This window comes from Pongo pygmaeus, chromosome 16 (assembly GCF_028885625.2).
Source record: "Pongo pygmaeus isolate AG05252 chromosome 16, NHGRI_mPonPyg2-v2.0_pri, whole genome shotgun sequence".
NCBI lineage: Eukaryota > Metazoa > Chordata > Mammalia > Primates > Hominidae > Pongo > Pongo pygmaeus.
In genome coordinates, this window is record NC_072389.2 from 96,004,623 (window position 1) to 96,027,272 (window position 22,650).

Sequence of the window (22,650 nt, forward strand, 5' to 3'; positions counted from 1 at the left end):
ATTCCTGTGAGTGTGAGACTGAAGGGACAGCAGCATGGGAGCAAGAATCCTGAATGAATGAGAGGTGTAGATAATCTACCTTACTTCCTACCTGCCCCTTCCCTACATAAGACATCTCTGTCCTGATACATGGAAAATACTAGAGGAGATGCTAGAAGTGGTTTTAGTCTGCAATTGGAAATGCCTGAAGCTTATTAAATTCCAAGGTAGGGGTGAGATAAGGAGCACCAGAAAGAAAGAACAGGTTAGACAGAGATGCTCAACACTCTGTCAATTCCAGTTTAATGCTATTTAATAACAAAATTATCTTCTTAATCATAACCACCCTCATGCCTAACCCCTATTTTCCAAAGATAAGAGATCCCTGTCTAAATTTCTGGGTTGGTGTCTACTGCCACCCCTGGGGTGGCACTGTGATGTTTGTGAGTGAGATTGCAACTGGGATGGGAGAAAAGAAGTGTGGGACACGGAAGATGGGGGGCCACGATGCATCAATTACAGTGGGCCTCTTTTCATCCCCAGGTATGGCCCACTACCACAAGTCCCTTTCCCTACCTGTCTTGTGCAACTGTCAAAAACAGAATCTCTGCCCAAAGAGAAGGGAGCACAGGGAGTTGCTGCTGGACTGCCATCATCTCTGACCCCAACTTGTCCACCTCCTGACCGACCCTTCTATGAAACTGCACAAAAATTAAATCTCAGGAATGCCATAAAATTACATCATCCCCATTCCTCTATCAAAGCCAATCCAACAGCTCTGTCCTGACATGCTTTCTCCCTGGGCCAAGGAAGCAGCAAAAAATATCAGTTGAACATGTGAAAATGTGATAAACGGTGTGTGCAGTGTAAAGTTTCTAGATGTCTTCACCTTCTGTCTCCTCGCGGTGGGAGCCGCCCTCTCTTTCCCCAAGTCGCACACACACCCCTCCCATACCCCTAAGTCCAGGTGCTTCCATCTGCTGGGCTTCCAACCACTCATTTCCCATGGATACTCTCATTACTGTAGGCCACATACAGAAAATCATCTTCCTCATGACTGTCCTCATACAGTTGGCCCATGGTGGCACTAGTGGGAGGGATAGTGTTGTTGACAAAGAAGAATAAGGCGTCCTCAGGTCTCAGGTGGATTCTCTTCCGGATTAAGAAGTAGAACTGGCCATCGGTAAGGTCGGAAGGCACTAGGTACTTCCTCTTGTCCAGATGAGGCACCCTGGCTTTTGGAGCCTTCTCTACAATCACGGGGATCCTGTCCGGATATTTCTTCCGGATCTTTTCTCCTTCCCTTTTCCGATACTCAGAGGGATGGACCTCCTTGTACTAGAACTTCATTATGCATCACAGGGCTTCCGTGATCCCGCGCAGGGCCTGCCTCCTTCGCCGCTGACCGCTGGCTGCGTCCTGCTCCCTCCGCCAACGCGTGCTCAGAATGCTGCAGAAATGTCCGCTTCCGGGTCAACAGCGCTGGTCCAAGTGTGCGGGCTGGCGCAAGGTGGGGTGGGAAGGGGACCTCGGGTGCGCCTGCCTGGAGGTAGAGGAGAGCCAGGTGGAGAAATACCGGCGGCTTTTCCAAACAGCTGGGAGCACAAAAACCAAATATTTGGTTTTTTAAACCAATAAATTTTGGGGTAATGTTACACAGCAATAGATAATGATAGACTCTCTCTTTTAAAAAAATCAGTTCTGGCAGGACGCGATGGCTCACGCCTGTAGTTCCAGCACTACGGGAGGCCAAGGCGGGTGGATCACCTGAGGTCAGGAGTTCGAGACCAGCCTGGCCAACATGATGAAACCCCGTCTCTACTAAAGATACAAAAAATTAGCCGGGCGTGGTGGTGCACACCTGTAATCCTAGCTACTTGGGAGGCTGAGGCAGGAGAATCGCTTGAACCCGAGAGGCGGAGGTTGCAGTGAGCTGTGATGGTGCCATTGCACTCCAGCCTGGGCGACAGGGCAAGACTCTGTCTCAAAATAAATAAATAAATAAATAAATAAAATAAATGCAGTTATAGCAACTACTGAAGTCTTTCTCTCTTTTCATGCTCCTTGAAGTCCTTTCACAGTTTTTCCTCGCTCCTCTACGCCTCCTCTCGGCCACGCCCTTTAGCACCCAAACCCCCAACAGGTCATGATCCTCTCTTCACGTGGCCATTGCGGGTACGTGATTGGTTTCCTGCACTGACTGCTCTTGTCATGAGACCAGGCTTCCTTTCCCCTACTCCCCACACACCTGATCATGGTGAACAAACCGCCGAGAGAACAAGGTAAGGCAGAAGGAACAGAAGCTGGAGAGAGCGGCAGGGGATAGCCACCAGCCAGATTCTGTGACTCTTCATTCATCTCCCCACTCTAGTCCCAGATTGAAGAGTAATCTTCATGATCTCCTTAATGGCAAAATGCTAGAAAGACTAACCCAGGGGCCTGAAGATGCCTTCAGTTCTCCAGGTCCTGAACTCTGTTCCCGTTACAGGAGGCCTGGCAATCCCTTGCTTTCCTGGGCGTTCCTTTGTTACTGAGCTCCTCTGAGATTTCCATTTTCCTCATTTTCATCTAACTAAATCTAACTACGTTTAACTACCTCTACTAACCAGATATTTGTTCATAGTCGACAGAGTTTCCGAAAATGCAATGTAGTTATCTTGCAGATGACTACAACTGTGTAGCAAAATAACTAAGATGCCACTGGCTATACGAAAAAAAAAATTACTTAGGATTTTGATATCTTTTATGGTTTATTTCCCCTTTTGGCCTGTGAACTTCATGAAGGTAATGGTTATGTATGATTCCCGAGTAACCACAGTTCCCAGAACGATCTTTTTTTTTTCTTTTTTTTTGAGACGGAGTTTCGCTCTGTCGCTCAGGATGGAGTCCAGTGGCGCGATCTCGGCTCACTGCAAGCTCCGCCTGCCGGTTCACACCATTCTCCTGCCTCAGCCTCCCGAGTAGCTGGGACTACAGGCGCCCGCCACCACACCCGGCTAATTTTTTGTATATTTAGTAGAGACGGGGTTTCACCATGTTAGCTAGGATGCTTTCGATCTCCTGACCTCGTGATCCTCCCGCCTTGGCCTCCCAAAGTGCTGGGATTACAGGCGTGAGCCACCGCACTCTGCCCTCAGAACAATCTTGAGAATAGAATGTTCCCAATAAATATCCACTGGAAGATGCACCCTATTTTTGTTGAGGGAATGGTGGAATTAGCATCAAAGTGATCTTCAACATTAACTCGGGCCGGGCGCGGTGGCTCACGCCTGTAATCCCAGCAATTTAGGAGGCCGAGGCGGGCGGATCACGAGATCAGGAGATGGAGACCATCCTGGCTAACATGGTGAAACCCTGTCTCTATTAAAAATACAAAAAATTAGCCGGGTGTGGTGGCAGGCGCCTGTAGTCCCAGTTACTCGGGAGGCTGAGGCAGGAGAATGGTGTGAACCCGGGAGGCAGAGCTTGCAGTGAGCCGAGATCGTGCCACTGCACTCCAGCCTGGGCAACAGAGCGAGACTCCGTCGGAAAAAAAATATATATATATATAGATATATATATATATATATCTATATATATATCTATGGCTGGTAATTCTAAGCGTTTTATAGTACATCACAAAATGTTCTTTTCTTTTTCTAAATTGCACTGAATCAACAAACGGAGTAGACAGGAACATTTTCTTCACTTTAAGGAAAGACTTCGTAATTTTTTAGCTAGGGGACGACCCAAAATGACCACTGGCTCTCACATGAGACCCAGGAGCCTCCCCAGTTTGAAGCCCAATATCACATTTCCCAGAATACTTGATGCCCTCGCCCGCCTCCTCTGGCTATCAACCAGACGAAAAGGGGATGTGCCTGGGAGTTTGATGCCAAGGGAAGGATGCGGAATGTCTGTTTTCTACTAAGGGCTTCTGCTGGGCCTTTCTAATGTCCAGTTTGAGTTGGTCTGGGACCTGGCCTCCGCAAACACCCTGCAGGCTCCGGCCGCCGGGGATGAGGTGGAAGACTGGGCAGAAGAGAGGCCGCAAAGGCCCGAGGGCTGAGCTGCTCTGCGCCGGGGAGGGGCGAGGTGCCAGAGCGCGGGAGACTTCACGGTGGGCACCAGGCTGCTCCGCGGTAGGTGGGTGAGGCCAGGAGATTCACATCTGCAGATGCCACAGTGAGGGTACAGCATTTAGATCCCTCGGCTCCAAACAGGCGGTTCCGGGGGACCGGTAGCTGGGGAAATGGGTTTAGCACTTTTCAACGCCTGGAACTGGACATCCACGGCTCCGAGTCCTTTGAGGTCTTGCTCGGGACTACGTTTCCCAGAAGGCTAGGCGATAATTGACAGCTCTTTTAGCCTATGGACAGAGAAAAGTTCTAGCCATGGAAACTGAAAAGCCAATAGCAAGAGGACAGGGGCGGTACTTTCCGGCCGCAGGCTGTCGAAGCCGGAGTGCCACCTGTGTCCCCACAGCTCTGTCACGAATCCCGGTCGGGTTCTGGGAGGCACCGCCTCGGGGTGGCGGGCCGGGTGCGGCTCGGCGGTGGAGGACTCACTTCCTGCTCCATCCCCGGCTGGGCCCTGGGGCGGTGAGTGATTCAAGGAGGGAGACTGCGGCGGCAGCGGCACGCTGCTAAGGGGCGTGGAGGGGGCTTGCCCGCCACCCAGACGTTTTCTCAGCGGGGTTCCCGCGCTGGCCTTTGGGAGCCCGCGGGTCTTGCTGGGGTGTGGGAGAGGTAGCTGTGGTCTCTATACCGTCGGCGGGATAAGTCATTCTCTTAATCAGTTTTCTTGCTTCTCGATGGTGGTCCCCGGGTTTCAGCTGATCTGTGACCCTCTGACCGCCGCACCGCGGTTAGGGCGCGAGCACCGAGAAGAAGAACGGGGTTCGGCCCCACGCGTGCAGTCATGTTCCTATTAATAAACCCGGTGAACGCACTGGAGCTTCTCACAATGGCACTTAGTCACAGCCCCTCAGCGCTGTGGGGCCTTTGAGGTCACCTGTGCATGGGGAAAGGGACAGGCTGGGAAACAGGGTTTCTATAACCGTGGCTAAGACGTCTCCCCTCCTCAGTGGCGCTGTCTCCAGCAAGTGGGCCTTGCAGCTGTGTTTTGTAATGAATGTAGAAATAAAAATTATACTCAAAACTCTTTTTTTCTTTGTCTTTTTTTTTTTAGACGGAATTTCGCTCTTGTTGCCCAGGCTGGAATGCAATGGCGCTATCTCCGTTCACTGCAGTCTCCACCTCCCGGGTTCAGGCGATTCTCCTGCCTCAGCCTCCCAAGTAGTTGGGATTACAGGCACACGCCACCACACCCGGCTAATTTTTGTACTTTTAGTAGAGACAGGGTTTCACCATGTTGGCCAGGCTGATCTCGAACTCCTGGCCCCAGGTGATCCACCCGTCTCGTCTTCCCAAAGTGCTGGGATTACAGTCATGAGCCACAGCGCCTGGCCAATACTGAAAACTCTTATTACAATTTTTACTTTCTAATTACATTATTGTTGTTTGTTAAAGTTTTAAACCAGAGAGATGGTTTTTAGATCCTTAAAAACTCAATACTTTATAAATGACCAAAAATAATGTCTGTAAATACATAAATATTTCCCCCAAAAGTGTGTGTGTGTGTGTGTGTGTGTGTGTGTGTTCGTTCCAGTAGTAAATAGGTGATTTGTAGTGGGACAAAAGATGTGAAAGAGTAAAACTTCTTCACCCCAGTCTGGTCCTTCCTCCCTTGAAATGCAATATTCTTTGTAGTGGGTGGTCATGCTGGCTGCATTTTTTTTTTTTTTTTTTTTTTTTAAGGGAGAGACAGGGGCTCACTCTGTTGCTAGGCTGGAGTGCAGTGGCGCCATCATAGCTCACTGCAGCCTCGAACTCCTGGGCTGAAGTGATCCTCCCACTTCAGCCTCCTGAGTAGCTGGGACCACAAGTGCATGCCACCATGCCTGGCTGATTTTTAAAAGTTCTTTGTAGAGAAAGAGGTCTCAATATGTTGCTGAGGCTGGTGTATTGGAAACTTTTTAAGGGAAAAAACATTATCTTAATTTCTATGTGACTCCTATGCCTGGCAACATATTGATTGTTGAATAAATGACTGATCCATCCAGTAATTCACTCTGACTGTCCTCCAGAAAGTAATGTTTTTCATGATATTGCTGTCAATTTATTAATATATTAATTATTGGTTTCAGACCCTAAGAGTTGTGTTTTGTGCTTATTCCCACTGACTTTCACTTATTTTTACAACCTATCCATGTCTTTTTTTAAAAGAAAAACAAACAACATGTCTTTTTCAGTCTTATTTCTGACTCCATTAAGATCTTGAAATAGAATGATATCCAACACAGCTCCCTTTGGGGTTCTGCATAATCTGTCCCTTGAGGTTGACCCCAAATCTGCAAGCCAAGAAGTTAGCTGTTCTCATAACTCATATAAGTATAGTTAAGTCCACAATTTCCTTGCTTGCTGAGGAAAATGAAGTTGGGGAGAATCAAAAGCTTTCCAGAAATCAAATTATACCTGCCAACTTTGTTTACCTTGTTCATGGTGGACAATTTGTTCCTCAAAAAGTCAATGTGTCTAAAAGACTGGGTTCTGTCAATGTGTTTGGGAGGCCTAGGCCTCTCTTAGTAATGGCAAAGTTGGCCAGGAGAAGACGTTTGTAAAAACAGACTAAGAAAAGCAACCCTCTGTGGTTGACAGAATTTACCTCAGGACCATTCTGGTCAGGTGTCGGGGGTTGTTTGTGTACACTGGTGGCCATTTTTTGGCTTTCAGACAATGGTGAGAATATCTAGGGAGCTACTGATGCACATTGAGGTCTCTTGCTTTAGGAACTCATGACCCTTGATAATGTGGCTGGGGACTTCAGGGAAGAGTGGGTTACCTGGACACTGCTTAGAGAATCCTCTTCAGGAATGCCACCCAGCACAGTTAGAAGAATGGGCTCTCAAAGGGTAAGAATGCTACTCTCCTTTATTTTATTTATTTATCTTGTTTTTTTGAGACGGGGTCTCGCTCTGTCATCCAGGCTGGAGTGCAGTGGCGCGATCTCGATTCACTGCAACCTGTGCCTCCTGGGCTCAAGCGATTCTCCCACCTCAACCTCCTGAGTAGCTGGGATCACAGTCATGTGCCACCATGCCTAGCTAATTTTTTGTGTTTTTAGTAGAGACAGGATTTTGCTATGTTGGCCAGGCTGGTCTCAAACTCCTGAGCTCAAGCAATCCACTGGCCTCTGCCTTCCAAAGTGCTGGGATTGCGGGCGCCACCATGCCTGACCACTACGCTCCTTTAATTTGAGACTTAGATATTTGGAGAGGGCCCAGGTCTGAGGAGTCTCTGGTATGCTGGCGTCTTAGAGCTCCAGACCTCTGTAAGATTAATTGTTGCCTCCTTGGCAGAAAAAGAATTACTTCTTTATGCATTTTATGGTTGCAAATGTCTTTGCTATTTATTGTCTTTTTAATATCTCATCATAACTTTTTGACATATGTATTACTATCCCCCTTTTCCAGCCTGGGTTGGACTCTCACCTCTGCCACTTAACTTCTGAGACTTCTGAGGTCTTTGTGGAAAAGGAGGTAATTTTTTTCTGTCACTTAAAAACAGCCTGGGTGCAGTGGCTCACACCTGTAATCCCAGCACTTTGGTAGGCCGAGGTGGGCGGATCATAAGGTCAGGAGTTCGAGACCAGCCTGGCCAACATGATGAAACCCTGTCTCTACTAAAAATACAAAAATTAGCTGGGTGTGATAGCGGACGCCTGTAATCCCAGCTACTCTGGAGGCTGAGGCAGGAGAATTGCTTGAACCTGGGAGGCGGAGGTTGCAGTGAGCTGAGACCACGCCATTGCACTCCAGCCTGGGCAATAGAGCAAGACTCTGTCTCAAAAAAAAAAAAAAAAAAAAAAACAAGGCTGGGCGCGGTGGCTCATGCCTATAATCCCAGCACTTTGGGAGGCCAAGGCGGGCAGATCACAATGTCAGGAGATCAAGACCATCCTGGCTAACACGGTGAAACCCCGTCTCACTAAAAATACAAAAAATTAGCGAGGCATGGTGGTGGGCACCTGTAGTCCCAGCTACTCAGGAGGCTGAGGCAGGAGAACAGCGTGAACTGGGAGGCGGAGCTTGCAGTGAGCCGAGATCATGCCACTGCACTCCATCCTGGGCGACAGAGCAAGACTCCGTCTCAAAAAAAAAAACAAACAAACCAAAAACACCTCAAATGCTCTTTCTCAAATATCTTGGCTACCCTTCCTCCTGCTTTACTTCTTTCTTTTCTTTTTTTTTGTGGCAGAGTCTTGCTCTGTCACCCAGGCTGGAGAGCCGTGGCATGATCTCGGCTCACTGCAACCTCTGCCTCCTGGGTTCAAGCAATTCCTGGATAATTTTTTGTATTTTTAGTAGAGATGGGTTATCTCCATGTGGTCAGGCTGGTCTCAAACTACTGACCTAAGTGATCTGCTCACTTCGGCCTCCCAAAGTGCTGGGATTATAGGAGTGGGCCCAGCTCTAATTTTTGTATTTTTAGTGGAATCGAGGTTTCACCATGTTGGCCAGGCTGGTCTCGAACTCCTGACCTCAAGTGATCCGCTGGCCTTGGCCTCCCAAAGTTCTGAGATTAGAGGCATGAGCCACTGCGCCCGGCCTACTTCATCTATTATACAAGTAATGTATACTCATTAAAGAAAAAGTCAAGCAAAATGAAAACAAAACATCATCCCTAATCCCACCACTGAAGAGTTACTATCCTACCAGCATTTTTCTAAGCATATATACAATTTTAAAACAAGCACAAAAGAATAATATTGGGATTATGCTGTATATTCAGCTGTACATTCTTTCTTCCATGTTGTATTGTGAGTATATTTTGACAATAAATATCTTTCTTTACATCACTTAAAATAACCACCTAGTATTTTGTTTTATGGAATATAATATTATTTTGTTGATGAAGTCAAACATTAGATTGAACCATATATCTGACTTTTTTTAACCTATAAAAATAGCAATTGCCTGAGCTACTTGTGAGGCTAAGGCAGGAGGATCCCTTGAGCACAGGAGTTCAAGGCTGCAGTGAGCTATATAATTATTCCTTTGTTGTGGGACATTTAGGTCATTTCTTAACTTTTACCAGGTTGTGATAAACATCTTTTAGCTCGTTTTTTAAAAAGTGTTTTTTATTGAAGTATAATTTTATCATTTTCTTAGAATTCTCAGAATTAGAATTGGTGGGTCAAAGAACAGATACATTTCTAAGGTATTTAATACTTTGCAAAATGCCTTCCAAGAAGATTGAATCAATTGATTTATTCCCACAAACATTAAATGAAAGTGTCCATTTCTTTATATTCTACCTTTCACAGTGGGTATTATAATTTAAAGAGTCTGGGGCTGGGTGTGGCAGCTCATGTCTATAATCCCAGCATTTTGGGAGGCTGAGGCAGGAGTACCACTTGAGCTCTGGAGTTCCAGACCAGCCTGGACAACATAATGAGACCCTGTCTCTACAAAAAGTTACATTAACCAGGTGTAGGGGCTTGTGCCTGTGGTCCCAGCTACTTGGGAGGCTGAGGTGAGAGAATCGCTTGAGCCAGGAGCTTGAGGATGCAGTTAACTGCGATTGTACCAGTTCTCTCCAGCCTGGGTGACAGAGCAAGAGCCTGTCTCACAAACAAACAAACACATACACAAAACACAAAAAAAGAGTCTGGGAAAAATAGCAATGATAGTTAACATTTATTGAAGTTTTTTTTTGGAGATGGAGTCTCACTGTGTTGTCCAGGCTGGAATGCAGTGGTGCAATCTCAGCTCACTGCAACCTCCGCCTCCCAGGCTCAAGCAATTCCCATGCCTCAGCCTCCCAAGTAGCTGGGATTACAGATGTGCACCACCACACGTGGCTAATTTTTGTATTTTTAGTAGAGACAGGATTTCTCCATGTTGGCCAGGCTGGTCTTAAACTCCTGGCCTCACAAGCGATCCACCTGCCTTGGCCTCCCAAAGTGCTGGGATTACAGGTGTGAGCTACTGCACCTGGCCAATGGATCTTATTCTTATCCCAATTTTTTTTTTTTTCTTTTGAGATGGAGTCTCGCTCTGTCATCCAGGCTGGAGTGCAGTGGTGTGACCTCGATTCACCATAACCTCTGCCTCCCGCGTTCAAGCGATTCTCCTACCTCAGCCTCCCAAGTAGCTGGGACTACAGGCCTGTGCCACCATGCCCGGCTAGTTTTTAGTAGAGACGGGGTTTCACTATGTTGGCCAGGCTGGTCTCAAACTCCTGACCTCGTCATCCGTCCACCTCGGCCTCCCAAAGTTCTGGGATTATAGGTGTGAGCCACTGCACCTGGCCTCTTATCCCTATTTTATTGATGAAGTCATTGAGACGCAGAGTTTCAGTAACTTTCTTAAGGCCATACAGCTTGTAAGAGGCAGGATTATGACTCAGAACCAGGCAGTGTGACTCTTGAGTTTGCACTCATTACCTCTACACTATATTGCCTCAGTGTATCATTGTTATAATGGAATTTCTTTGATTATAGTGAGGTTAAACATTTTTCGTATATTTACAGGCTACTTAACAAGTGTTTGTCTTTTTCTCCTGGCTTTTTTGACTGCTGCCATTCTGGGAAAATTTTAAAGCCCAACATTATAGTTAACTTCCTTCATTGTTTCTAAGGGTGAGGTCATGGCAGCTTTGTTTCTGATAAAATCCTCTCCATATTTAGCTTTAGCCTTGTATCTTCAGAAATGGTTATTGTATTTACTTCAGAGTTTCTGTCACCTGAGTCTGGTTTTTTTTTCTTTATGGGAGGAAAAGGGCTTTTTTTTCTTAACATTTTGGGGAAATCACCGTGTTTTATCACTGTACCATGGCTGCACTTTTAATGAGACCAAATATACGTTAGAGCTCCCCTGGTGTTCTCCCACAGCTAGGCAGGGAGTAGGGCTTGGATTTTGGTCAGGCCTTGTGTGATTGGCTCAGACTCACATCCTATGTTTACATTCCTGTGTAGAATTTCCAGGCCTAGTGTAATCTCCCAGCTGGAGCAGAAAGAAGAGCCATGGGTCCTACCACTCCAAAACTTTGAGGCAAGGAAGAGCCTGAGGGAAAGCCACACAGGTGAGATGTGAGTGCTCCCCAGTGGAAGGAAATCTAGCATTTCAGCCTTGTTTAGATGAAGAATTTGGAATGCTGCCCTAGAATTTTGTTCTTACTAGCAGACATTTAAATTTGACTTAATGGTCAGTAGTTGACTAAATAAAGTCTTCATTTTGATTAAGCATTTCACTTTTGTCTAACCTATGTTTTTTTTGAGATGGAGTCTCCCTCTGTCTCCCAGCCTGGAGTGCAGTGACACAATCTCTGCTCACTGCAACCTCCGCCTCCTGGGTTCAAGTGATTGTCCTGCCTCAGCCTCCCGAGTAGCTGGGACTATAGGCACCCGCCACCATACCCAGCTAATTTTTGTATTTTTAGTAGAGATGGAGTTTCACCACTTTGGCCAGGCTGGTCTCGAACTCCTAACCTCAAGTGATCTGCCTGCTTCGGCCTCCCAAAGTGCTGGGATTATAGGTGTGAGCCACCACGCCTGGCCTAAACCTATAATATATTCTAAAGAAACTGCACAATATTGACAATATGTGGTCTCCACTTGAAGGATATCAAGATTCATCTGGCCATCTTAAAATTTAAAAAGTTTAGGAATTCATGTGTTCTGACAGCTCAATGAACCTCAATAAACTTTTCACAAAGTGAAAAGCAGAGCGGTTGAATTAAGTGCAGTCTGCTGCAGAAACAGGGATTTTAATCTTTTTCACTGCTTTCTGATATTCCTTCCTGATAACTGATAACTTTATTCTCTGTTACTTACATTACTTTTTCAGACTTTGAGCATCAGGTGGCAAAGCTCAATCAGGACATTTCTGAAACAGCAGAACAATGTGGAACATCCTCAGAAAGGACCAATAAAGATCTTTCTCATACTCTTAGTTGGGGAGGAAACTGGGAGCGAGGCCTAGAATTAGAAGGGCAACATGGAACCCTTCCAGGAGAGGGCCAGCTGGAGCCCTTTTCACAGGAGAGGGATTTAAACAAGCTCCTGGATGGATATGTAGGAGAGAAGCCTATGTGTGCAGAATGCGGGAAAAGCTTTAACCAGAGTTCCTATCTCATAAGACACCTAAGAACCCACACTGGCGAGAGGCCCTTTACGTGCATTGAGTGTGGGAAAGGCTTCAAACAGAGCTCAGACCTTGTCACCCATCGCAGAACACACACAGGAGAGAAGCCCTACCAATGCAAGGGGTGTGAGAAAAAATTCAGCGACAGCTCAACACTCATCAAACATCAGAGAACCCACACAGGGGAGAGACCCTATGAGTGCCCAGAGTGTGGAAAGACTTTTGGGCGGAAGCCACACCTCATAATGCACCAAAGAACCCACACAGGCGAGAAGCCCTACACGTGCCTGGAATGTCACAAAAGCTTCAGTCGAAGCTCAAATTTCATCACTCACCAGAGGACCCACACAGGGGTGAAGCCTTACAGGTGTAATGACTGTGGGGAGAGTTTTAGCCAGAGCTCGGATTTGATTAAGCACCAACGAACCCACACGGGAGAACGGCCCTTCAAATGCCCGGAGTGCGGGAAGGGCTTCAGAGATAGTTCTCATTTTGTAGCTCACATGAGCACTCATTCAGGAGAAAGGCCTTTCAGTTGTCCTGACTGCCACAAAAGCTTCAGTCAGAGCTCACATTTGGTCACGCACCAAAGAACACACACAGGTGAGAGACCTTTTAAGTGCGAAAACTGTGGAAAAGGATTCGCCGACAGCTCCGCCCTCATTAAGCACCAACGAATCCACACAGGAGAAAGACCCTACAAATGTGGAGAGTGTGGGAAGAGCTTCAATCAGAGCTCCCACTTTATTACCCATCAGCGAATCCACTTAGGAGACAGGCCCTATCAATGTCCTGAGTGTGGCAAGACCTTCAATCAGCGTTCTCATTTCCTCACACACCAGAGAACGCATACAGGAGAAAAACCTTTCCACTGTAGTAAATGTAACAAGAGCTTCCGTCAGAAAGCGCATCTTCTATGCCATCAAAACACCCATTTGATTTAGGAAATAGTCTTTAGTGTTCTGCTGCTCCCTTGCAAATTTTCATTGCTACCGTCTTCAAGCACCCCAAATAGAGAAAACCTGGGCATCAATGGCTCAATTTGGGCCCTGATCTATTCTCCCTCTTTGTCTATGTTATAACAGAGAGGATAAACTTAAAGGGTCCGAATAACGATCCGAATACAGAAGGCATTCCTTCAGTGTGTGACTGACTCTTAGGGAAATGTGAGTTTAATAGTTGATGCCGGCCAGGCGTGGTGGCTCACACCTGTAATCCCAGCACTTTTGGGAGGCCAAGGTGGGTGGATCACTTGAGGTCAGGAGTTGAGACCAGCCTGGCGAACATGGTGAAACCTCGTCTCTACTAAAAATGCAAAAATTGGCTGGGCATGGTGGCACGTGCCTGTAGTCCCAGCTACTCGGGAGGCCGAGGCAGAAGAATCATTTGAACTCGGAAGGTGCAGGTTGCGGTGAGCTGAGATCACGCCACTGCACTCCAGCCTGGGCAGCAGAGAGAGACTCTGTCTCCAAAAAAAAAAAAAAAAAGTTGATGCCTAGTTACTAAATGAGAAGTGAGAAAAATGTGGCCTAGAGATCACATGTTAACCACCTAGTACAGTGCCTGGCACAACATAGATGCTCAATAACTAAATGGTCACATTATTATTAATGATTAATATTTGAGGTCGTATATAAAGGCTTTAATGCAGTACCTGGCCCTTAAAAGACACTCAATACAAGATTGGTGGCTTTTATCAGTCTTATTACTCAATTAGAAATTTATTAGTGTAGTCCCCCCACCCCAAACTCAGAACTTGAAAGAAATTAGATTGGAACTAGAAGGTTTGGGGTTGGAATACACAAATTGAATAAAATGGAAATGCACTCCCAGTTCAGTGCTGTGCAGGCATTAGTCACCAGAGGTCTCACTGCCATGACAAGGCCAAATTATCGTAGAGGATGTTTGCGGTCTTGTGACTTGGAGGCTGAAAGAATTTTAGAAGCTCTTTGAAATGGCAGTGTATGGCAGTGTATCTATAGGAGGTTTGCTGTCATCTGACACAGAGAAAATATCCTACAATGAACAAGCTAGAGGGACCTGGTAGAGGACTATAAAATTGTGGAAGCAAAATTGCTGAGAATGTCAAATGATATTAAAGGGGTCCTCCCTGGCATTTAGCTGAAGGAAGCAACTCTTGTTTTCTAATTTGCTGGGTCATTGGCCATTTAGTTTTAGGTTAATATAATTCTCTGATCCTTTTAGGGCCATCCAGGTTATGCACTAGCACATTCCTACATTCAATTGAAATAAATTGAGGGACGGCAGTGTGTTGGAAAGAACACTGACTTCATTGAGAAGGTAAAGTATTTGAGTCCTGGCCCTGACACTTTATTTGGCCAGACTTTCATCTTCTCCCAGCCTCAAGTTTTACCTACTCACAAGGTTGTTGTGAGGTTCTAAAAATACACACACACATACACACACACACACACACATTGTTGGTTAACTATAAATGTAATATCTCTAATGTTATAGTTCTGTTGCTAACGTCTTTTCTCCAAGAAAATTTTGGCTAATATTTCTTTAGGTATTCCTTTTTCTCTCATAGTGAGGGATTTAAAAAAAAAAACTGTTGAAAAATTATGGTGTAAAAATGCTAAATGACATGACTCATCATGGGCCACGTAGTTAACAGAAGAGCCAGATTTTGCTGCAAGTCACTAGATTTCCAGCCTGCAGTCCTCTGCAACAACAGACCAGCTCTGGGATTTGTTACAGTGCCTGTGAGAGACTACAGGACTGGAGGACCCATATTATATCCATTAAACCAGTCTGAATTTGGAAATGATGGAGGGGTGTAGTCTAAGTTGTAGGGAGCTTTGCAAGATCCTGTGCTGGGGTCCTTGATCCTGGTGGAATGGGAGTGGAGGAGTAAGCGCAGGTGCAAGGGATTAAGGAGGGAGCTGGGTAGTTACCACTTTTTAGAGAGCAAAGTGGTGGATTAAAGGTTTTTTTTCTTTCATTCTCTTCCATTATATGGAATGCCATCTGAGTGCTGTGGCTCATGAAGGATAGAACTCAGCTGATAAGCTTACCTCAGTTTTGGAAAGCATCATTAGATAATTGACCAGAAAATTTTTTTTAGTTAATCTAGTGCAGTGGTTCTCAAACTGTGAGCCCAGTCCAGTAGCATCAGCATTATCTGGGAACTTTTTAGAAATGCAGATTCAGGCCAGGCGCAGTGGCTCACGCCTGTAATCCCCAGCACTGTGGGAGGCCGAGGCGGGTGGACCACCTGAGGTCAGGAGTTTGAGACCAGCCTGGCCAACATGGCAAAACCCCACCTATACTAAAAATACAAAAATTATCCAGGTGTGGTGGCATGTGCCTGTAATCCCACCTATTTGGGAGGCTGAGGCAGGAGAATCACTTGAACACAGGAAATGGAGGCTGCAGTGAGCTGAGATCACACCTAGTCTCGAACTCCTCACCTCAGGTGATCCGCCCGCCTCAGCCTCCCAAAGTGCTGGGATTACAGGTGTGAGCCACCATGCCTGGCCACCTATCATTTTGTTTGTTTTTCATGTTGTTCAGCTATTGTAAGATGTGAGCTCTTTTTTTTTTTTTTTTTTTTTTTTGAGACGACCTCTTGCTCTATTGCCCAGGCTGGAGTGCAATGGCATGATCTTGGCTCACCGCAACCTCTGCCTCCCAGGTTCAAGTGATTCTCCTGCCTCAGCCTCCGGAGTAGCTGGGATTACAGATGCATGTCACCATGCCCAGCTAATTTTATATGTTAAGTAGAGATGGGGTTTCACCATGTTGGCCAGGCGGGTCTTAACCTCCTGACCTCAGGTGATCCGCCTGCCTTGGCCTCCCGAAGTGCTGGGATTACAGGCGAGAGCCACCACACCTGGCCACCTATCACTTTGATTTTCATGTTGTTTAGCGGTGGTAAAATGTGAGCTCTCGAAGGGCAATGTGAGATTGGCTTTGTGGTCCTGCTAATCCCCTCCCTCCTCCCTGTCTTCCTGCCCGTGCCCCCAACTCCCCTACCAGCCATGAGCAGGGAATATTTCAATGCTATTGCTGAGAGTCGAGGTAACCCTTTCTATAGTTTTCTTTTGTTTCTACCTCATGACTGGATGATTCGCTGCTTGAACATGCTCCACACATCCGTTCTTTCTCCAAAATTGAGGTAATCACCAAGCCCCATTAATTTTACCTCCCAGATTCCTCTCGAACCTGTCAAACGTGTCCATCTTCACTGCCACTCTTCAGTCCCAAATGACCAGTCTCTTACCTGAATTCCTGTAGCAGCCTCCAAACTGATCTTCCTGATATTATTTTTGCTCTGAAAAAAACTGGTTTCACTCACAGAAACCAGAGTGAACTTTTAAAATCCTAAATCGAATCACATCACTTCTCAGCAGCTTTCCATTGCTTTTAGAATGAAGACCCAAATCCTTACCCAGGCCTAAGAGGCCCTTGTGGTTTTGTCCCCTCCCCCTCCATCCTCTTGTGATGTCCTCTTCCCTCTCCCTTGCCTCACCTCTGCACTCTTGAGTTCTCTGCTCCTTGGTCACGCCAAGGTTGTGTGCTCTTTAGACCCTTGGTACTAACTGTTCCCTCTGCCCAGAATGTTCCTCGCCCAGACCTTTGCATTGCCTCCTATTTGTCAACCAGGTTTCAGCCTAAACCTATCTCCTTAGGAAGACTTTCCCTAACTATCCCATCTAAATTAGTCACCCTCCATCATATTATCCTCTTTTTTCATCAAAGTCCTTACACCTGTCTGGTAATTTCTCATTAATTGATTTGTTTTTGGTAAACTCCACGAAAGGTGGGAGTCATTTCTCTTGTTTCCATTCTTTCCACGGCACTTAGAACAGTGCCTGGCACATGGTAGGTGCTCAATATGTGTTTACTGGATGAATTAATGAGTGTGTGCTCATGGGCAGGATCTCATTGTGCTGGAAAAGCAGCAGAGTGAGACAAAACTGGACAGGTGAGTGAAGGTCACACCAAGAAGGTTCTTAGCTGCCAAACTAAAGAGTTTGGATCTTACTCTCTGGAGAAAAGGGTGTAGCTAGTGGTTTTATAGGAGAGGAGAGGTGTGATCCGCACTTGAGAAGGTCAATTTGGCCGCTGTGTGTAGGTCATATTACGGAGAAAAAAACTAAAGGCTTTGAGACAATCCGTGATGTAAAGGGCTTAGTACAGTGCCCAGCACGCAGCAGGTCTCCAGTGGGTCGTTATCACCAAGCATCAGGGAAGGCACTACAACAAAAAGATAAGATCCCTAACCCTTCTTTTACCTCGATATAATTCCTCCTAGACCCTATCATCGCATTCCTTCCCTTCCCCTTTTGTCAAACTTGCACTCACATGTAGATATTCTCAGGGTTATCATGCCTAGACCTTTTTAATAGGGCCACTTACGCTAGCATGCTTCTACAACTGGACCCTCAAAGTCTTTTAGGGCTGAGTGTGGTGGCTTACACCTGTAATGCCAGCACTTTGGGAGGCCGAAGCCAGACGACTGCTTGAGCCCAGAGGTTCAAGACCAGCCTGGGCACCATAGCCAGACCCCGTCTCTACAAAAAATAGTTTTAACAAATTAGCCAGGCATGGTGATGTGCGCCTGTCATCCCAAGTACTTGGGAGGCTGAGGTGGGAGGATTGCGGATTGCCTGAGCCCAGGAGTTCAAGGCTGCAGTGAGCTGTGATCATACCACTGTACTCCCAGATTGCGTGACAGAGCTAGAACTTGTCTCTTAAAAAAAAAAAAAAGACTTAATTTCCACATCTGAAGGCCTCTTGTTAGTCTTCTTCTGATTCAACAACTCTTTACTGTTTGCTGCCATTTACATATGTTTATTATTTTTTAGAGATGGGGTCTCACTCTTTTGCTGAGGCTGGAGCACAGTGGTGCGATCATGGCTCACTGCAGCCTTAACTTCCCAGACTCAAGCAATCCTCCTGTCTCAGCCTCCTGAGTAACAGCTAGGACTACAGGCACATGCCACCAAGCCCGGCCTTTTAAAATTTTTGGTAGAGGCCAGGTGTGGTGGCTCTTGCTTGTCATCCCAGCACTTTAGGAGGCCAAGGCGAGTGGATCACCTGAGGTCAGGAGTTCAAGACCAGCATGGCTAATATGGTGAAACCCCGTCTCTAGTAAAAGTACAAAAATTAGCCGGGCGTGATGGTGGGCACCTGTAATCCCAGCTACTTGGGAGGCTGAGGCAGGAGAATCACTTGAACCTGTGAGGTGGAGGTTGCAGTGAGCTGAGATTGTGTCATTGCACTCCAGCCTGGGTGACAAGAGTGAAACTCCACCTCCAATAATAATAATAATTATTATTATTATTATTATTTTGGTAGAGACAGGGTCCCCCTATGTTGCCCAGGCTGGTCTTGAACTCCTGACCTCAAGCAACTCTCCCACCTTGGCCTCCCAAAGTGCTGGGATTACAGGTGTGAGCTACTGCACTAGGCCCATATGCCTTTTTTAAAAAATTATCTTTTCCATTGGTGATTATGAGGTTGGGGGATGATTCTCCTACATTTCTGGGTGCTCCTGTTCAAGTACCTTCCCTGGCTCCTCTGGTTTTTTTGTTTTGTTTTGTTTTGTTTTTGAGACAAAGTCTTGCTTTGTTGCCCAGGCTGGAGTGCAATGGCACAATCTCGGCTCACCAGCTCACTGCAACCTCCACCTCCCAGGTTCAAGGGATTCTGGTGCCTCAGCCTCCAGAGTAGCTGGGACTACAGGCCCAGCTAATTTTTGTACTTTTGGTAGAGGTGGGGGTTTCACCAGGCTGGTCTTGAACTCCTGCCTCAGGTGATCTGCCCACTTCGGCCTCCCAAAGTGCTGGGATTCTAGGCATGAGCCACGGCGCCCAGCCTGGCTCCTCTTCTTCTTCTACTGAGATATGCCTGACCCCGTCAACACACTGGTTGAGGTCTTCTTTCTTTCTTTTTTGTTCTGCACATTAAGCTTATGACTTTCTCAGAGCATGGGTCTGGCTCAACCTCTCTCCTGAATTTCAGACCTACAAGTCTAGCTACTTGGTGCAGACCTCCCCAGGATGACCTGCTGCTTCCCAAACCCAGACTGTCCAAATTACAGTCAGTATCTCCCCCAGAAGCATTCCCCCAGGCATTTCTCTTTCTGCCTTCAATTCCCCCTTCTCCTACATTGCCTTGCCAGAAGCCTCCTGGTCAGTTTGGATTTCTTTTTTTTTTTTTTCTAAATTTTGCTGGTGCCTAGTCACATAGTTGCTGCCTCTACACTTTCTCTTCTTTAAAAAAAATTATAAAACCACCACGTGCTTGTTGTAAACATTTCCAGAAAATACAGAAGTGCTCAAAGCGAAAAAATGGAAATGCCTTGTCCCTTCCTCATTCCCTCCCCTAACCTCACTCCCCAGACTCAGCTCTGTAATAGTCTGGCATGCCAAGTCTTATTTCCAGCTCCTCTTTTCCATCCCCACTGCCATCATCTGAACTAAACGGATTCTTTTCCATCTGGTCTCCTTGGCTTTTCCTTTCAGTGCAGTTCAACAGACATTAATCAAGTGCCTTCCACACACCAAAGTCCTACCCTAGATCCTAGAGGTTCAAAGACAAGTAAGATAGTTAAAGAGATCCACATTCCAAAGCTGTTTAACTTTGGGTAAGTTACTTAATCTCTCTCACCCTTACTTCCTTATCTGTAAAATGATGCTAATCCCAGCACCTTCTTCATGGGTTTGGACAAGCATTAATGAGATGATCCATGTAAAACTCTTTGTACCAACTACCTGGTACATTGTATCTGCTCCATAAATGTCAGTGACAACAATGATAATAATGATAATGTTTGGAGGAGTTTATAGCTTAATGGAGAGACTTAAAGCATAAGAATTATCTAGGTGAAGAATGATGAGAAAATATTTTTGGAAAAGGAAAACAAACAGTTCTACTAAAATTAAAAGGCTGATGTAGAGACTTAGGAAACTGGGAGGTAAGAGCTCGGACTGTGTCCTCTAAGACAGTAATTCCCGAAGTGTGAGCAAAAGTCCACCTGCATCAGTCTTACTTGGGGTGATTGCTCAAAATGAGGATTTTGTGGCTGCACCTCCGAGCAAGTTGGTAATTTACATATCGGAATGCTATCCATTCAAGGAAAATGGGCAGACTACAGTTACATGCATCAACACAGACAAGCTTCAAACAATATTGAGTGTAAAAAGCAAGACATAGAAATATATATTTAGTAAGAGTAAAAATACAGTAAAGGTAAAAAAGAGGCAAAACTAAACAATATATTGCTTAAGCAATAAGGATACACAAACTAATGAAAATCACAGGATTTACTAATACAAATTTCAGTATAGTAATTAATTGGAATGGGAGAGAAAGATGCAAAGTTTCTATTTCTTTTTTTGTTTTGTTTTGATTTGTTTTGAGACAGTGTCTCATTCTGTCGCCAAGGCAGGAGTGCAGTGGCACGATCTCAGATCACTGCAAGCTCCGCCTCCTGGGTTCAAGTGATTCTTCTGCCTCAGCCTCCCGAGTAGCTGGGATTACAAGCATGCACCACCACACCCAGCTAATTTTTGTAATTTTAGTAGAGATGGAGTTTCACCACGTTGGCCAGGCTGGTCTCGAACTCCTGGTCTTAAGTAATCCGCCCACCTCTGCCATCAAAGTTTCTGTTTCTTAAGTTGGGTGCCGAGTACACAGGTTTTCTTTGTAAAATAATTATTTAAATTGTTAATATGCATTACTTATATGCTTTTCATTTACAATGTATTTCACAAGAAAAATAAAACAAAGCAAATAAGAAAACAGAACACTTCTCCAGAGATTGACCTTTTTCACTCAAATCTCATTGAGTTATACTGAGGGAGAAAAAGAGTAATCTGAGTGCCTGGGCCCTGAACAGACACTAGATCAGTTCCTTCATTCCCAGTCAAACACGTGCACACACACGCACACACATACATTTTCTTATATTTCCTTCAGCAAACCCCCCGCCCTGCCAACCAACCCCAAAACACCCTCTGCTCCTTTATGTATATAAATTAGAGCAGATAAATGTCCGGAAGAGTATAGGCCATCTTTCTATAAACAGCCAACCTTGGACCTGGTGTCTGAATGGGGGATGCCCTGCTGCATTAAAGATGCTCATGTGAACATTTTGTTGTTCCCCAGAAAAAAAGTTTCCACATTTTAGATTATTTTCACAGGGTGAGAACAATTTTACACCTCCCTTACTTGCTGCAGAATCTTTTTTTTTTTTTTTTTTTTTTTTGAGACAGATCTTGCTCTATCACTCAAGCTGGAGTGCGGTGGCACGATCTTGGCTCATTGCAACCTCCGCCTCCCAGGTTCAAGCGATTCTTCTGCCTCAGCCTCTCGACTAGCTGGGATTACAGGTGCGCACCACCATGCCCAGCTATTTTTTTGTATTTTTAGTAGACATAGGGTTTCACCATGATGGCCAAGCTTGTTTCAAACTCCTGACCACAAGTGATCTGCCCACTTCAGCCTCCCAAAGGGCTAGGATTACAAGTGTGAGCCACCACGCCTGGCCGCTGTGGAATTATTTTTAAAGTGATTGTATCAATTTACAGTGTTCCGAACAGTAAATGGCTACTAGTCTTGTCACACCCTCATCTTTAAAAAAGTTTTGCTAATTTAATAGACATGATTCTTACATATTGTTTTAATTTGCATTTCTTTGATTACCAGTGAGGTTGAACATTTTTTTCTATGTTAGAATATTTCTTGTATTTCTTCTGTTGTTTTCATTAGTGTAACTCAGAGCAGGATTGGGAATCCAAAAACGTGAACATTTGATTTTGAGGAAATCATTGTTTTCCTGTTGCCTTCCTTCCCCCTCTCTGCTTTATTATTTTTTACTTCAGGTTCATTTATAGAAATATCAGAAAATACAATTAAGCAAACAGAGTAAATTCCACTTCCCAGAGATAACCACTACCGTTTGTTGTATATCCTTTTAAGCTTTTTCTCTGCCAAAAATATTCACAAATATATCGCTTATTCTTTCTGAGCCTGTTTCCTCATCTATCGAATGGAATACTTGTTCTTCAAGTTGATAATTAACTGGTGGAAGCACATGAAAGTATTGTATAAAGTGCACAAATGCAAGTTGTTGCTCTTATGACAAAGAAAAAATTTATTTTATTCTGCCAAGCAGAATGATGACACTTTGTTTCCTGAACACAGCCTGCTCTCTCCAGTACAATTTCTTCTCTCTAGAATAGCTCCTTGCTTCAATTCCTGCTGCTGAACTACTATCTATTCTTTAAAAAAAAAAAAAATCAATATTAAAATATACAAAAATCAGTGTAAAAAACAACCACATAGCCACTATACAGCTTTAGGAAAAGAGTTTGGCATTTCTCACTCCTATGCCTTTATATATACTTGCTTTATTTCCTGTCTCTCTCTATATACATACATATATATTTAGTAAGAGCAAAAATACAGTAAAGATCAGGGAAGGTGTGGTGGCTCACGCCTGTAATCCC

At 45.3% G+C, this 22,650-nt stretch overlaps 1 protein-coding gene and 1 pseudogene across 1 annotated transcript; one reads left to right on the top strand and one right to left on the bottom strand.

Moving 5' to 3' along the window:
- Nucleotides 1-282: 282 nt before the first annotated feature.
- Nucleotides 283-1,329, bottom strand: LOC129014333 (gamma-aminobutyric acid receptor-associated protein-like 3; annotated as a pseudogene).
- A 3,068-nt stretch (nt 1,330-4,397) lies between these two features.
- ZNF774 (zinc finger protein 774) lies at nt 4,398-13,862 on the top strand. The gene is made up of 4 exons (XM_054450654.2): nt 4,398-4,559; nt 6,809-6,931; nt 10,999-11,105; nt 11,870-13,862. The coding sequence occupies exons 2-4, from the start codon at nt 6,828-6,830 to the stop codon at nt 13,108-13,110; spliced, it is 1,452 nt and encodes a 483-aa protein (XP_054306629.1). The 5' UTR covers nt 4,398-4,559; nt 6,809-6,827; the 3' UTR covers nt 13,111-13,862.
- Nucleotides 13,863-22,650: the final 8,788 nt, after the last annotated feature.

Bases quoted from the DNA above. Each gene is read 5' to 3' on its own strand.
- ZNF774 (XM_054450654.2), top strand. From the start codon at position 6,828: ATGTGGCTGGGGACTTCAGGGAAGAGTGGGTTACCTGGACACTGCTTA. The intron at 6,932-10,998 runs GTAAGAATGCTA...ATTCCTGTGTAG, and splicing joins GAAGAATGGGCTCTCAAAGG to AATTTCCAGGCCTAGTGTAA. The intron at 11,106-11,869 runs GTGAGATGTGAG...TTACTTTTTCAG, and splicing joins CCTGAGGGAAAGCCACACAG to ACTTTGAGCATCAGGTGGCA.